The sequence below is a fragment of the Protopterus annectens genome, chromosome 8.part1 (genome assembly GCF_019279795.1).
Source record: "Protopterus annectens isolate FY-2018-M chromosome 8.part1, PAN1.0, whole genome shotgun sequence".
NCBI lineage: Eukaryota > Metazoa > Chordata > Ceratodontiformes > Protopteridae > Protopterus > Protopterus annectens.
The window spans coordinates 118,167,674-118,184,569 of record NC_056742.1 but is presented as its reverse complement, the minus strand read 5'-3'; the positions used below and the strand labels follow the sequence as shown (position 1 = coordinate 118,184,569).

At 36.8% G+C, this 16,896-nt stretch overlaps 1 protein-coding gene across 1 annotated transcript in view; it reads left to right on the top strand.

The window, feature by feature from the left end:
* The window catches only part of CIBAR2 (CBY1 interacting BAR domain containing 2), a 331,926-nt gene that overhangs the window by 175,054 nt on the left and 139,976 nt on the right, over positions 1–16,896 (top strand). The window contains exon 5 of the mRNA XM_044081749.1: positions 12,116–12,121. Coding sequence (XP_043937684.1) covers positions 12,116–12,121 — 6 coding nt within the window. The remainder of the gene's footprint in view (positions 1–12,115; positions 12,122–16,896) is intronic.

Sequence of the window (16,896 nt, the reverse complement as noted above, 5' to 3'; positions counted from 1 at the left end):
GGGAATAGGGTGCTTATTATGAGAACTAGATCAGTTCTAAGGGAAAAAAGTGAAGAGCAGACTTTGTGGACCTGAGAATGGTTTAAACCCAATTAAGCAGCGCTGCCCGATGCTGCGCTATGCGCAAAATCACGCAAAGCTGTGCTAAAGCGGGTTTTATACAGGGGGACTTGAAAGAGCTAGAAATTGGCCCAAAACGGCCAATAGACTACCAGATTATTGTGCTGGGAACACTCCTCCAGGGATAGATAGGCTGCTTCTAGCTCCCCACTGCCACTGGTGAACAGGGAAGCCTCCCTTTATCCAAGAAAGGAAATGGGCAACACAGGAACTTTCCAAAAGTCCAGAATACAGCAAAGCCTGTATTTGGACTACTCTAGGTCAGGAAAGACGGGAAACAATGATAATTTTTTTTTTTTTTTTTTTGCAACAAACAGCAGGAAAATGCAATAAATATGTAACGCAGGCTAGCGCACTTGAGTGTGTAGCCTTAACAGGTAGAAGCAACAAACATGACAAACTTTAAAAGTGCAGGTGCAAAAACAACTTTAAACAGTTTAAAACAGTTCAAGAAGCAGAAATACTTGCAGTTTGGCTAGATTGGACAGTCACCCAGGTAGTAGCAGGCAAACAAACACTTTTATCAGGTTAGCAGTTGCTCTTTTAGCCTCTTTGCTGCTAGCACCACTCTGCAGGACCACAAGGAGCTTGGCTGAGTAGTAACAAGCGCAAAAACTGCGCCAAAGTGGGTTTTATACAGGGGGACTTGAAAGAGCTAAAAATTGGCCCAAAACGGCCAATAGACTACCAGATTCTTGTGCTGGGAACACTCCTCCAGGGATAGATAGGCTGCTCCAAGCTCCCCACTGCCACTGGAGAACAAAGAAGCCTCTCGTTATCCAAGAAAGGAAATGGGCAACACAGGAACTACCAGATTCTTGTGCTGGGAACACTCCTCCAGGGTTAGATAGGCTGCTCCAAGCTCCCAACTGCCACTGGTGAACAAAGAAGCCTCCCTTTATCCAAGAAAGGAAATGGGCAACACAGGAACTTTCCAAAAGTCCAGAATACAGAAAAGCCTGTATTTGGACTACTGTAGGTCAGGAAAGATGGGAAACAAGGATAATTTTTTTTTTTTTGCAACAAACAGCAGAAAAATGCAATAACTATGTAACACAGGCTAGCACACTTGAGTGTGTAGCCTCAACAGGTAAATGCAACAAACAGGACAAACTTTAAATTACAAGCGCAAAAGCGTGTTAAAGCTGGCTTTAAAGCAGGGGGTTAGAAAGAGATAGGAAATGGCCCAAAATGGCCAATAAGCTACAGGGCACTGGGCTGGAACCACTCCTCAAGGGACAGATAGGCTGCTCAGAGCTCCCCACTCTCACTGGTGAACAAAGAAGCTTCCTCCTATCCAAATAAGGATATGGGCAACACAGGAACTATGACACAGCCCAGAGATCAGCAATACCTGAAGACTGGAATATTCTAGTTCAGTAAAGGCGGGAAACAAGGATATTGTCACAAGAAGACTAGCTAGTTAGATTAATGAAGATCATCTGACACTATAAGGAGGTGATTCAGCAGGAGAATAAGATGGAACATTACTGCACTGAGAATCATGCTGACCGGCCAAAGCTGTAAAGGTACTGCTATCATTAGTGCATATCCGCTTCTAGTATTCAATGAGTTTTAGTAGTGAGATGCATCTTCTATCCCCAGGATTTCAGTAGACAAAAATGATATGAGAATCTCATGATGCAGCTATTGTGCTTTTGGTAATTACTGGAGGCTGAGAAACAATAACTAGTGTGGAAGATTAAGATCCTTCTTTTGCCTTAGGGAGTTTGAAAACGTAATCAATATAAAAGCAGTTTCTATACTTATTATGTGTTCTTAAGCAGCTGAAATTGGTTTGTGTATTCCAAACCATTTGCAAATATATTAATTACAACTTCATACTATTTGCACAGTAAGCCTAACAGTCTGGCAGATAACATAGATGATTAAGGTTATGAGTTGTTAATGAGTACCTTCCTGTACCCGTGGAACTGGGTTTGATTTCTTTCACATCTGTTTGCCTACAGTGTGGCTCTGAGCAAGTCAGTTAACCAGAGAGGTTGGCCCTGAAAATTTTAAAGTTACTCAAGTGGTATTTGTGCATTTCAAGAAGTTGTCAAATATAAGTGAAAAAATAAAGCTGCACCAAACTTACACAACCACCACGTTTACTAGCAAAAAATAAAAATAGGATAACGTTAGCTCTTTCATGACTGCTCTTGTCGCTTCATCAGACCAAGTCGTGAAAGCACTAACGTTATCCAATTTTTATTTTTTGCTAATAAATGTGGTGGTTGTGTAAGTTTGGTGCAGCTTTCTTTTTTCACTTGGTCTTGCTACTCTGCACCTCTCTGCACTCTGAACCGTTTAGTTTATTTTTATTTTAAGTTGTCAAATATCCTTTCTTTTTGAGGACTTTGTGTCTGTATTTAGAGGTCTGATTAGGGGGCTGAGGGAATAATGCTGCCCATTTTAGTAGTTCCTAACTTTTCTTTTCATAACTGTTACAAGAAGCCCACAGTGGCCACAGGGAGAGGGTTAGTTGAATACCTGCAAGATATAACAGCTAATTTATAACTGCTAGCAGCTCTGAAAGAGTTTCAGCAACCCAGAATAACTACATCTTATCAAATGCAAAACATGTTATGGAATTGCAATTCACATGTCAAGTAAATAATACCATTTCAAAAACATGAGATGGTGCAAGACAAATTAGTAAGTGTAGTCAAAACTGCTCTGGGATATCAGCATAAACTAAGAACGCAGTGGATGCAATGCACTTACCACAGGGGTGGAACCAAAATTATTCCGGATAATAACATACAACTGGAACAAATGCAGCTAAGGAGTCAAGAAATACATATCCAAGGCAATAAAACATGTTCTACTTATCAAATCAGAAATGTAGCCCATCAAATTTAGTGCCTAAATAATACAGAATCATACAGAATAATACAGAATCAGATTTCCATTCCCTGAAGCAACTAACGAAGAGGTCTGAAATGCTCCATGAATTAATCTATTTAAGAACACCCCAGGCAGCAAACTAAACTGGAAATTAATAAAATAAAAATAATGAGTAGAAGGTAACATGGGAAATGTTTAAATCCTAGTGCAGCAGTTTATTCGCAGATCAAGCTTGCACTAAGGAACAGCATTTATATTATAAATGTTATTATAATACACAAACTGCATTTGTACAAGTCAACATGCCATCTGAAATGTTCCTTTTAGCAAATATAAAATGATTAGGCAAGTTTTGCACTTTGTGGTGGACCAAACAATTATGTATACATTAGCATTAAATTCCTATATACAATACAGCTTATCTGACTCACAGAAGAGTTTAAAAATCATCATCATCATCGACAGTCCTCCTTTTTCCTGTTTTCTGCATGGGGTCAAGGTGTCATGCCATCTGTTGCCATCTCTCTCAATTCAATGCCACTCTTCTTTCTTCTTTGACAGTCATGCCTGACTGTCACAGGTCTTCTCTTACACAATCCATCCATCCCTTTGCCTAATGCCCTCATTTCTTCTTGCCTTCTTCCTGTCTGTCCCAAATGTTCCTCACTAGATTGCCATCTGCTTTTCTGCTTATGTGCCCCAACCACCATTTTCTGTTCTCTTTGACCTTCTTTGGAACTTGAGCTATTTTGGCTTCTGCTCTGATGTCCTTGTTTCTTCATCTGCTACAAAATGTGCATCCTATTACCCATCTCAGGCACTTCACTGCCATCACCTTTAGCTTACTCATCTGCTCTACCTTTACTGCCCAGATTTCTGTACCATACAGTAGTACTGGCACACCACTGTTTTGTACATCTTACTTTTCATCTTCTTTGGAACTCTTCTATCATACACTACCCCTGACACTCTGTGCTAGTTGGCTAAAGTCTCTCTGATTCTGGCATTGACCTCCTCATTCAGACTTTCTTCTACTACCCTTTCCAGATAATCAAAGCTGTTAACTTGTTCTACTATTTTCCCTTCTATTTCAGTTTTCATCTTCTTCTGAGTTCTTCCATTTGCTGTAATTACAACATACTTATTTGTACTCAGTTTAATCACATGTCCATTTAGTTTTACATTCCATTCCCCTATTCTTTACTGAAGTTGTTCTTCAGAGTCTGATTGTAATGCCACAACACAATAGAGTATGCTAGTTCTGTGGGATATATATTCTACCTTTGCCCATTTCTATATTGCAAAGTTTAAAAATAAATGCGCTAATTCCTAAGTAATTTTGTTCAATACAGGGTAAAATCATTACAGGCAGGAATCACAACCAAAGAAGTATAATCCTCTAGGTAGAGCAATAAAGTCAACACACTTTATTACAATTTTATGAAAGTGACCAGAAGTAATATTTTGACTAATACAAAATGAAATGAGGGCTGCAATGAAGATGGGTTGACTTCCTTGGAAGTTCTGAAGGTTTCTGTGTGATAGAGTAATTTGGAAAGGTAGCATACATATCCCACAGAATTAACATACTCAGACTTTCATTTCTGCAGATAGGAGAAAGACAGACACCCAGTCCTTAAAACACAAAAGAATATTTTCCAGACTAATTGAGATGGAAACTTGGTGCCTCCAACAGCCAGAAGCTCCTTAAGATAAGGTAATCTCCCTGCAAAACATAAAGCACTATCAGCAACCAGAAAAATAACTTTAAGTGCTTTCATTCAAAATGCAATAGACTTCTTCAGAATAACATACAACATGGAAAAACACACTTGAATATCAATTAAAAGTCACATGATAACTGTCAGCTGACTACACTTCACATAAAATAAAAACATTCAGCATACTCTACAATACATTAAGTAACATCAAAACAGTAAATGTACTAGAATTTTATATAGGGCTAAATCAACCAAAACCCAAAGCTTTGTATGCAGTAGATGATGACATTGACAGTCAATGCAGACACTGCCAAATAGGAATAATATGATGGTATTTACACACTTCTGAGAGATGTACAGCTGCAGAGTTCTAGATCAACTGCAGACTGTCAAGTGCCTCAGGTACAAGCAGCTAATGAAGTCCATTTTAGAGGAACCAATGAGTGTACCACCATCAGAAGATTTGCAACTGTGGAGTATTCTTCTGATGGAAACAAAGGATTTGAAAGCAGTAGACAGCTATCCCTTAACAGTGACCTAGTAATCAAAATCATTCCTATATTCTATACCTTTCACACAAAGTCCAGTTTGTCACCACCATAAATAAAGTAAGTGGAAAACAGTGGAGCAAATGAATTGCAGATAATGACATGATTAGCCATGGCTATGATCTTGGAGGTATGAACCTTAAGTCAGTTTTCTATCATCCATTTTTGGATGCTTTCCAGATTTGCTGCTAATTTATGGCTGACATAGGTTAGTGAATGAAAGAGGTACAGATATGTGTCATCAGTGTAACAATAGTATTGTAAGCCTCTCCCACAAGTCATACCTCATAATGGAAGTATGTAAATAATAAGCAGCAGTAGACCAAAATTATGGCACCCCAACAGTTCAGAGATTAAAGGATAAATTAACTTCAAACACCACTTTCAGAGTATATATATATATATATAATTATAGGGTCAGCTATAAAAAACAGACCCTGCAATACTGCACCTACTTGTTTAGCACTGTTATAGTTGCAACAAGGCCTATCTCTCTGTCTCTCTCTCACTTGTTTTTTCTTATATTATAGCTATCTTGGATGGAATAGAAGGCTCCATTGAAAAGAGGCACCCACAAACCTGCTTCTTGATGGATGAGCAAATAATCCCCATGGTTGCCCTACATATTCAAGGGATCATACTGATAGTACAGGGATAAAATAATCCTGCATTTGATTACTTGTGCATGGCCATGACCAGAAATGTCATAAGTGAAGAAGATGCATTAATGGCTGGCATGGCAGGATCAACATCATAGTCAGGACCATTTCAGCATCTGTACATACTACCAAGGGTGATTCAGTGTACTAAGCATTGGCAATTCAGGTGTGTGGCATCCTGAGGTGTCCATAAAAGTAATGTCATGCTTGATTATTGAATGCACCAGCTCATCACAGCAGCATTCATACCTAAAGTGTACACATAGACTCTTTGTGTGTTCTTTTCCAGTACACTAGAGTAAACAGCAGAACCACAGCTAGGGTGCTGGAAAGGGGCAGCTCAGGTGCAAGCTGTTGGGAGTGTGTGATCAGTAATGTGGAAGTGAATTACCATAATACTGGCATGGCTGATTGCTGGAATTCATTCAATAGAAGCATTCAGCAGTATTATAGCTGTTGTTTAAGTGAATGAAGATTGTGACAGCTTGCTTTAAATATTTCAGAGGAGTTTTTTATTTTTCCTTTTCTTTCTAATAGGTTTGTAGGTAAGTACTATTTTAGCTGCCGTTGTCGACCATTTTAAGTCTAATTAGTTTCCCTTTTTGTGCTAAAAAAAAACCTATCCCATTTGGTTATAGATTGGCCTTACCCATCCCATGGTCAATAATTATATATTACCACTAATAAGAATAAGTGGGATAATACCATAGATAATTTGAGGGGACCTGTGCACAGAATAAAGTATTTAGGAGCTGCATCTGTTCATTAGTAGTACAGGGGATAGTCCTGGAGCAAATCTTTGTATCCTGTCCATAGATCTAAGTTGCACTTGGAAAATGGACAGGGATGAGCTTTGTTTCATGTTGATAGGGAGTCTGTTCCAAAGCAGTGGTACCCTCTGCGACATATACCTATCTCTCCAAAGTGTTCTGTTAATGTTGCAGAAGAGGTTTATATACCTAGACTGAGTATTTCTGATGCCACATGACTTGCTGATGTGCAGTAAATCCATTAGTAATACCTTCTATGCCAGACAGAGGTCACCTCTTAGCAGTCTGTAGGAAACCTGAGTATAGTGACAGGGCTTTGAGTCAGTCTATGTAGGACATGTTGTTTAGACCTTGTATCCTTTTAGTAAGGTATATATCAGTTGTTGCATGTGTCTAGACAGATACATACCAAAGGGAGCATTACATTCAATGATTGGCCTAATGCGGGCTGAGTAAAAGAGTATAATAACATCCCTAGATCGATACACAATCCCTTTGTTTATAAGCTGTGTATGTAGAAGGACTTGCTTACATCAATAGGTGCATATTGGTCAAAAGTTAGATAACTGTCAGCAAGTGTTCCCAAATCCAGAACAACTGAATCAGCTCTTAGGGGTGTATCATCAATGTGGTGGTTCCCTGGGGTAGATGGCAACCCAAAAGATACAAGAATGCATTTTCTGGCATTTATTTTCAGTCCATAATTTCGACACCACTTATTTATTTGAGACAAACCTTCTTGCAGGATTGCTTTGTCAGCTGGGTATACAATGACTGCTCTTAGCTTGCAGTCATCTGTAAACTTAATTAGCCAGAGCCCTTTGGTATTGGCTTTTATTTCAGAAAAGTAGATGTCAAACAGCAGAGTTCTCAGCACAGAACCATGGGGGACTCCACTGGTGACTGGTCTCTTTGTGGAAGTAGTTTCCCCTATTCTGACTATCTGTGAGGCACTTAGCAATCCAGTGAGTGACACAGGGGTTTATTCCCAGTTTATTTAGCATTTCTACTATGCCAGAGTACAGAATTATATCAAAAGACTTGGCCAGGTTGAGGTATGCAGTGTGCACCATTTTGCCTTCATCCATTGCTTTGGTGACCTTTTCAAAAAAATCTACCAAGTTGAGTAAGCATGACCTACCCTTGAAACCAAAGTGAGATGGGTCCAGTGTTTGGAAGTTCCCTATGTCCTAATTGATTAATTTCAATGATAAGTCTTTCCATGGCTTTGCATGTGAGGATAGTCAGACCTCTGGGTCTGTAATTGCCTGGGTCTGTGGAAGATTTTTTCCTATACAGGGGAATGAATGGCTGTAACGGTTTTCCATTCAATTGGTACAAAATTTGTATGGAGGTGGAGTCTGAACAGTGTTGTTAGGGGTGTGGCTAAATTGTGCTTCATGCTATTTATGATGCATCCAAGGATATTGCCAGGACCCACTGATGCAGTATTTTTATTTTTTGATATCACATTCAGGACCTGGCCTTGTGTGATAGCTGGAAGTGAGCTAGTTTCAGGTATATGTGGAGGGACAAGTGGATGGGAAAGAGGTGTAAAGTAAGAACTAAATTTATTGGCCAGTAGGTTTGTCTTTTTCTATTGGTTTCTTAAATTTGCTTTGTTGGGACACCAGTATAGGGGACAGCCAAGGGTGCAAATTTCTAGATACTTCTCTGTTAAAGAGAAATAATGATAATGACGTATTAAAAGCATTCATGCTGAATCGAATGTGCGAATAGTTGAAAAAAAGAAGCCATTTCTTGAGTTCTGATCAACATATATCAGAAGGGAAATTTTGAACAAAAACTGTTAATAATAGCAAAATATTTTCGTTTAATCATCTCAACCAGAAGGTGGATGAGACTGCATGGCAACATGCTGCTGATCTGAAGGAGCATGCAACGAGATCTGAACTGGATATGAGTTTGGTCGGAGCCCTGTGTTATAGATTAATTAGTAATAGTTGCAGCAAAGCATTTCAAAGGAAAATGCTATGTGAATCAAATATGACATTTCCGTGAGCTTCCGAGATTGCTTGGCATATGGAAAGAAGAGATGTGCAGAGGTATAGTAAGCACAAATTATCTGTTGTCACAGTACACAAAAAAAATTTCAAGCAGTAAATCTGAAAGGCAAAACAAAGTTTAGTTACAACTTGGAATAATAAAAGAGTATAATTTGGAAGAAGCAAAATGCTGTCATTGTTGTAAAATGAAACTCACACAGCTTGTCACAGCAGGAAATGCTTTTGTGAAATGAATATGGGGGTATATCTAAAAAAGAAGTGGAATATGCAATGTTTTCATTTTTAGATGATAAAGAAAATAAGAGTTTACTACTTTTTAGTAGATGACAAGGATGGCAGTTCCAAGAGGGTGACAGCAGTGTAAGCAGATAAAACTGAGCTCTGGCCAGTGAGCAGTTTGAATTAGAAAAAGCCTACAAACTACTGAACATTGATAATCTAGATTGCTGTATAGTTTATGACTTCCAGAAAGTCAAAAAGGAAAAGAAACAGTAAAATAAGAGGAAGAGAAACTGTGAAAACTCAGAGGAAGACTGAAGGCAGAGTGATGGAGCAGAGCAGGGAAAAGCAGGTGATAATGACAGCAGAAGGAGAAATCTCTTTAGTCACCGGAGACAGAAAGACCAAATGCATTCTGGGATTTTCAGGATATATGGGGCCCTGTTGGAATACAGAACGACAGATAACAAATGCTGCAGGAAACAGATGTTTTACCCAGGTAAGGGATAAAAAAAGTATAGCTAGAACTTTTTAAAAATATTTCTCTGAGTAGGGATGCGCCTTTAACTTGGAAAGAAGCAACAGAGGCGGTTATACCAAAGGGGGAGGGGGTGATCCATGATCATGCATACCTATTTCAAAGCTAAATCATGATTATAAAGTGTTTATGATACTTTGGACAAAAAGAGTAACAAAGATATTGCTGAGAATGATAGAACAATCGAACAATAGACCTGGATCAGTATGGATTTATGGAAGGTTGACAAACATTTGACAATATTAACAAAGCCCTTATGATTTAAAAGTAAGCATTGGACAGTAATAATATATTAATGTTTATAGGTCTGGATGCTGAAAAAAACATTTGAAAGAGTGAGTCGTTGGAAATTTATGAAGAGATCCTTAGAGGCATTTCGATTTCCACATACATGGAAAAAATAATATCTGTTATCTACTGAATAGCTCAGGCTAGGATGAAGTGTGGTGGTGAGATGTCTAAAATGTTTAACCTTACAACAGGAACATTTTCATCATTATACTTTTTTTTTTTACTTAGAACCATTAGCCAGGGACTTAAGACAATTAAATATAACTTTGATATAAATGAATAAATACTATATAATTTTATATGTTGCCAGTCCAGAACATTATATAAAATTATATCTGATAAATTAAGAATTTATAGTACAGTGTGATATAAAGTAAATAAAGCAAAAACAAAGACTAGAGTAATGAATTGTGCCCCAAAACATGACTTAGTACAAAGTTTCCTCTTTTTGTGGGATCATGACTGAGGGAGATACTTGGGGATTTGGTTGAAACAGGATGATAAGAAAGCAGCAAAGGAAATGTGGTAAGAAACTACTCAAAATATTATAAGTATTTTGCATTTGTTTGAGTTTGTCTGATTGGGTTTAGTCAAAAACTTATTTTCAGCAGAGGCCCAGGGAGGAAAGTTCCAACATATTACACACATTTTTAAACATACATCCAGTAATACACATGAGAAACATTATGTAGTATAGAGTTAAGAAGTGGTGTATAAACAAGTTCATAGATGGCTATCATAAGGCACAGAGTACCTTACAAGTAGAGAGGTAGGGGGTGAGCAGTGTCACAAAACTATGGCTGGTATATGCTAGTAATACTATTCAGCTGTTGGTGAAGACTGGTTGTGAAGCACAGGATTTTTAGCATTGTCACCTATATATATTTTTACAGACTATCCAGAACTCAAACTGATTGTCTGGTAGTCTGGAAAACACTGTACAAACTCTGGTATTCTGTTTCAAACAAAGAAACAGGCTATCGGAGTTTGTTACAAAAAGCACAGTAAATCTGCAGAAAAAAAGGCATCACGATCAGAAAAAGAGGGCCTTCCCTTTGTGTGGCGCTATGACCATTTCATGAAATGGGCAGAAAGTGGGCGGGGTTATGGGAGGTGTGAGGGGCGTGGCCTAAGTCCAGTTTTAGCCACAAAGAAAGGTGGCAACCCTAAGGATTCTAATGGAAGAGAAATGGTTGGACAATATAGCAAGCTAAAAATAATAGTAGCATTTAGACTAAGTAAATTTGATTGGGGAAATCATTATTTATGGATGCTGATAATAAGATACATGTAATTATGATGTCTTTGGTCCCACTGGCTATTTATGTAGGTCAAGATTATTTGTATCAACTGAGAGACCAGATATGGAAGAATATGAGAAAGGAAATTAGGGAGTTCTTTTGAGATAGCAAAATGGAAGGAGTGCAATGGGAAAAATAATATTGACTAAGGGATAGGGTGGCTTGAGGCTTCCAGATTTGGAAGCATACTATAAGGCTTCACAACTTAGATTAATATGCTTGATTAAGAATATGGACTATATGTCGAAATGGGCTCATATGGTAGGTATAGTGCAGAACTAGGTAACACAGTGATCAAAGATGGCCATTTGGGCAGATCTAGGGAATGAATCATCGTTATTATTATTATCATTATAATTATCATTATGATCACCTCTCCTTTTTCACATGTTCTACATGAAGTTGGAATGTTGATTCAGTGATACTATCCTACCCTCTTTGACAGTCATGTCTGACTGTACCAATTCTTTTTTCACAGAATCTATCCAACTCTTTCAGCATACGTGCAACGGAATACATATTTAATTGTGATAGGGATTGTTTCAGTTGCTAAAACAGTTGGAAAATCTGAAAGAGAACACTTTCTGGTGGCAGATTCAAAATTCAAAAACATTTGTGATAAGTCTCTGTCTATTTTATCACTTGATATCTCATCTATGTAGTTGAACTGATACAATAAATTATTTTTCAGTGTTCTAAACTGAAAAAAGAAAAACATTATTGCATATGCACACACATACGTGTGTGTGTGTGTGTGTGTGTGTATATATATATATATATATATATATATATATATATATATATATATATATATATACATACACACACACACACACACACACATATATATATATATATATATATATATATATATATATATATATACATACACACACACACACACACACACACACACACACACACACACACACACACACACACACATTTATATATGTTAGCATGTAACTGCCTGATAAAATTAATGTTTGGAATTGAAACTTTATCTTTTTGTCTGCTTTTTTTTTTTTTTTTTTTTTTGGTATTGCAAGATCCTTAACAAAAAGTATTCAGTCTCAGGTAAGAACCTTTTAAAACTGCAAGTGACCAGTGTCTCTCAGACTATGGTAACATCTACTAAGGTACTAGTCATGCTAGGTGAGTGACTTCATGATTTTCATTTCATTTTCCTTTTGACTGACTAGAGATTATGGAAAAACTATCAGTGTACTGCAATAAAGTCCTGGGAATTCTGAGATCACCATGTCAGAAGATCCATTGTACTCCATACAATGTATGCATTTTTACAGTTGTCTTGTTACTGCTTTGTATTCCTCTCTGGTTGTTATTTATTCTTTAATATATGTTTCCATATGTACAGCCCTATAAGACTGCTTGGGAGTCAAATAAAAAATCTTACAGTGGTTGAAAAGCCTTAAAAGTATAATGGTGATTCAATATACTCTGCTAATGTTCCTAAAAGATGGGACACCATGCCTGAGGGCATCTGTCTTGAGCTAAAACTCAAACTGTTTCATAGTAAATTAAAAACATATTAACAAAAAACTGAACCTGCTTTTATTCACATAAAATATAAAGCACTTGCATAGAATATACATTACACATTACACCTTCATAGCTTTTATGTAATATTTGTAGCTCAGAGTCAATATATTGCAACACCTAATGTAAGAAACTTCACCTAACCCTATTATTTCTCCCTAAATGTATAGCGTCTCTGTATTTCTGTGTTCTACATCTTCATTTTTCTTTTAGATAACATTCTTATAGACTTGTATCTTCTATTCTAACATTTGCTTATTCAAAATTATTGTTATATATAGCTTAATTTTTAGTGAAACTACATCTTGTACCTTCTACATTGTAATTAATTTGTCTAATAATTCCTGTAACACACACACACACACACACACACACACACACACACACACACACACACACACACACACTTAAATGTCTCATGATATGTCAAATGCTCAAAAGAGTGAGCATTTTAGATTGAATGTAAAATGATCAGAAACTGGAAAAAGTAAAACTACTGATTACCAGGTCGAATGAAGGCAAGGTTGCCGCAGGTGTGTAGGAAAAATATGTTTAATAAATCGTGAAAACAAACAGGATTAAGCACTTTCATATGACAACATACACAGACTACTTCAGAATCATTACTACATCCAAAAAGAACTCTGTAAATCTCCCACCCATAAAGTCACATGAGAATTCCCCTCCAAATCAATTCAAAGTCCAATATAAGCTGCAATTAAAAATGGAAATGTGGAATAAAAAGTGAAAAACAAAAAAAACAAAAATGAAATAAAAATAAGTGTTAAACACAATAGGACTTAAGTCGCAAAATGCTCCCAATAGATTTGTAATCATTCAAACCAGGTAAAACAGTGGCATTTAACTTGAGCTGACAGTGTAATTCTTGTTTTTCTAAAAAATATTCCTGCAGTCCACCCCTAGGGTTCCTCACAATTTGTTGCGGTCAAAAAAATAAAAAATGGTGCTCAGGATGCTTTACAATGTGTTTGAACAAAGATTATTTGGCATTTTCTTTCCTGATATCCAAAAAGTGCTCATAAATATGTTCTTTTAAGGTTTTTCCCACATAAAACCCATCACATTTTTAATATTTAGCCAGACAAACTATTCCTTTGGTGATATAATTACAATGAAAACCCATTTTAATCCCCAAATGTTTAATTTTCACAAGGTTAGCCACCAAAATAAATTTACACTGGGGTCAGAAACCACATTCACCTGTACCATGTTTTTTATTGCTGACAAGTCCATTAATGTGACTCTCCATTTCTAACATATTCTTAAAAATCTACCCTTCAGGGACACCACTAAAGGTTTTGTCCCCTGTTTGTCAACTACTCCATTAAAAAAAGAAAATATACATCAGTTTTTGCTCCCTGATGTAACTGCACTCAAGAGTGAACTCAGTAATAAAAGATAAAGTGTGGTCTTTTCCGTTATGTGGGCTACCATGAAACAACTCATGTACACTACTATATGAGGATTTTTAACAAGGGCAAAATCTCTCCTTGTTTAAGTGCAACACTAGAACTGACATTGTTAACTAAGACTGAAGGATATCTACATGCCATGAACATACCCACTAGTTTGAGACACTTATCTTCAAACAAACTATCTTCAGACACCATTCTAGCCAATCTAATAAATTGCCCTTTAATGATGCCTCTTTTTTGATGCTCGCTAGAATAGTGCAACAGACTGCTGGAATAGGAGGCTTTCTGAACACAGTGCTCACAATACACTGCCTACTAACATCTTTGAAAATGTACACATCCAAATATTTAATAGACATGATTGGCAGTGCACATGCAAACTTGCTCAGTAAAGACCTTAACTTCATTCCCTCTTGCCATTCACATATAGATCATTTAATTACTGATTTAAAAATTTTCACAAGGAAGTTGAACTTTAAGGCTGTGTTTAATGAAAGTCAAGTTTGTGTTAACATTTTACATCATAGCAGCATTTTCAACCCTCCTCTTTTGTTGCCTTTATTTGTTTTCAAAAAAGTATGTGAGAATGGTTTTAGGTACTTATGGCAATGTCAGTTTCACAACCACAGCCAACATAATTTGACTCAAGTAGAGTATACATTATTGAAAAGTTTGGTTTATGATAAAGATGTGAGAGTGATGAAATCTGATAAGGGGGGAGGGGTTGTTAGCATGAGTTAGCGTGACTACCTCAATTGAATGAATGAATACGTCTAGCAGAGTGGCTTTTATGATGAGGTCTTTCTAAATATGATTCACATAGCATACAAGAAAATTGATTACTGCTTGAAAGAATTGATAGATGAAGGGCAGATTACACCTGAATTGTTTTGTTTTCTTAAGGTGAAATTTCCAGTGATGCTTTATCTATTCGGCATTCCAAAGATACATAAACGCACCACTGATTCACCAATGATACCCATAGTCAGTGCCAGATGTTCGAATACTCATCCCCTCACTAAATATATTGATTTTAAGTTAAAAAAGTGGTTGGAACCCTTTTCTCATTTGTGTCAGGATTCCTGGGATTTTTTGCTCAAGATGAAACAAGTGGGTTATTCTGATAGTTATATGTTTCTTGCTGTGGACATAGTTGAGCTTTTCAATGTTATACCTCATTCTACAGGCTTGGAATGGTTCCAGGAATTTTTACTAAAATCAACTACCTTGGACAGTAACAAAATTAGTATTTTGGCTTTCTTCATGGAATTGGTGCTTAAGATCAATTTTGTGCACTTGGACGGCCAATATTTTCAGCAAACTAAAGGTGTTGCCACGGTGACATCCTGTACCCCATTTTTGCTAACATTTTGCTTATTCAATGGGAAAAATGCTTTATGTTGAAAAAGTTTGTATCCGATTCCATCAAGTCTTATGTGCATTACTTGGATGACATTTTTATTGCGTGGGACAAACCCAGTGAAGAGATTGAGCCTTTTATTGATTATTTGAATTCTACTACTATTTTTCTGGAGTTCACTTTTGCTTACAACAGGTTGTCTATTAACTATTTGGACATGTATATTTTCAAAGATGTTAGTAGACAGTGTATTGTGAGCACTGTGTTCAGAAAACCCACCTATTCCAACAGTTTGTTGCACTATTCTAGCAATCACCCAGAGCATCAAAACAGAGGCATCATTAAAGGGCAGTTTATTAGATTGGCTAGTATGGTGTCTGAGGATAGTTTGTTTGAAGATTAATGTCTTAAACTAGTGGGTTGGTTAGTGACACTTGGATATCCTTCAGTCTTAGTTAACAATTCCAGCTCTAGTGTTGCACATAAAAGACAACAAGGAGAGATTTTACCCTTGTTAAAATCTTCATATAGTAGTGTACATAAGTTGCTTGGTGGTAGCCCACATAATGGAAAAGACCATACTTTATCTTTTATTACCAAGTTCACTCTTGAGTCCAGTTACATCAGGGAGGTGTTGTGCAAAAACTGGTGTATATTTTCTTTTTTTAATGGATTGGTTGACAAAGTGGGGGCAAAACCCTTAGTGGTGTACTGGAAGGGTAGATCTTTTAAGAATATGTTGGAAACAGAGAATCACATTAATGGACTTGTCAGCAATAAAAAACATGGTACAGTTAAATGTGGGTTCTTCCCCCAGTGTAAGTTTATTTTGGTGGCTGGCCTTGTGAGAATTAAACATTTTGTCATTAAACCGGCTTTTCATTGTAATTGTAACACCAAAGGTATAGTTTACCTGGCTAAATGTCTAAAATGTGATGTGTTTTATGTGGGGAAAACCCAAAGGAAGTTAAAAGACTATACTTATAAGCATCTTTTGGATATCAGGAAACAAAATGCCAAAAATGTTTTTTAATACATTGCAAACCATCCTGAGCACCATGTTTTATTTTTTGGGTTGGAAAATGTTGTGAGGAATCCTAGGGTGGACCGTGGGAAGATTTTTTAGAAAAATGAGAATTAAACTGGTAGCTCAAGTTAAACACCACTGTTTTACCTGGTTTGAATGATTATGTATCTGTTGGAAGTGTTTTGAGACTTAAGTCCTAATTGTGTTTAATACTTATTTTAATTTCATTTTTTTTTTTACTGTTTAATCCACATTTCCATTTTTAATTGCAACTTTTATTGGACTTTGGATTTAATTGGAGGGGAATTCTCATGTGACTTTGTGGGTGGGAGATTGAGTTTTTTGTAGATGTAGTACTGGTTCTGAAAATGTCTGTGTTTGGTGTGAGACATAAGCGCTTAATCCTGTTTATTGCTGTCATGATTTATGAAACCTATTTTTCCTACACACCTAGGGCTATCTTGCCTTC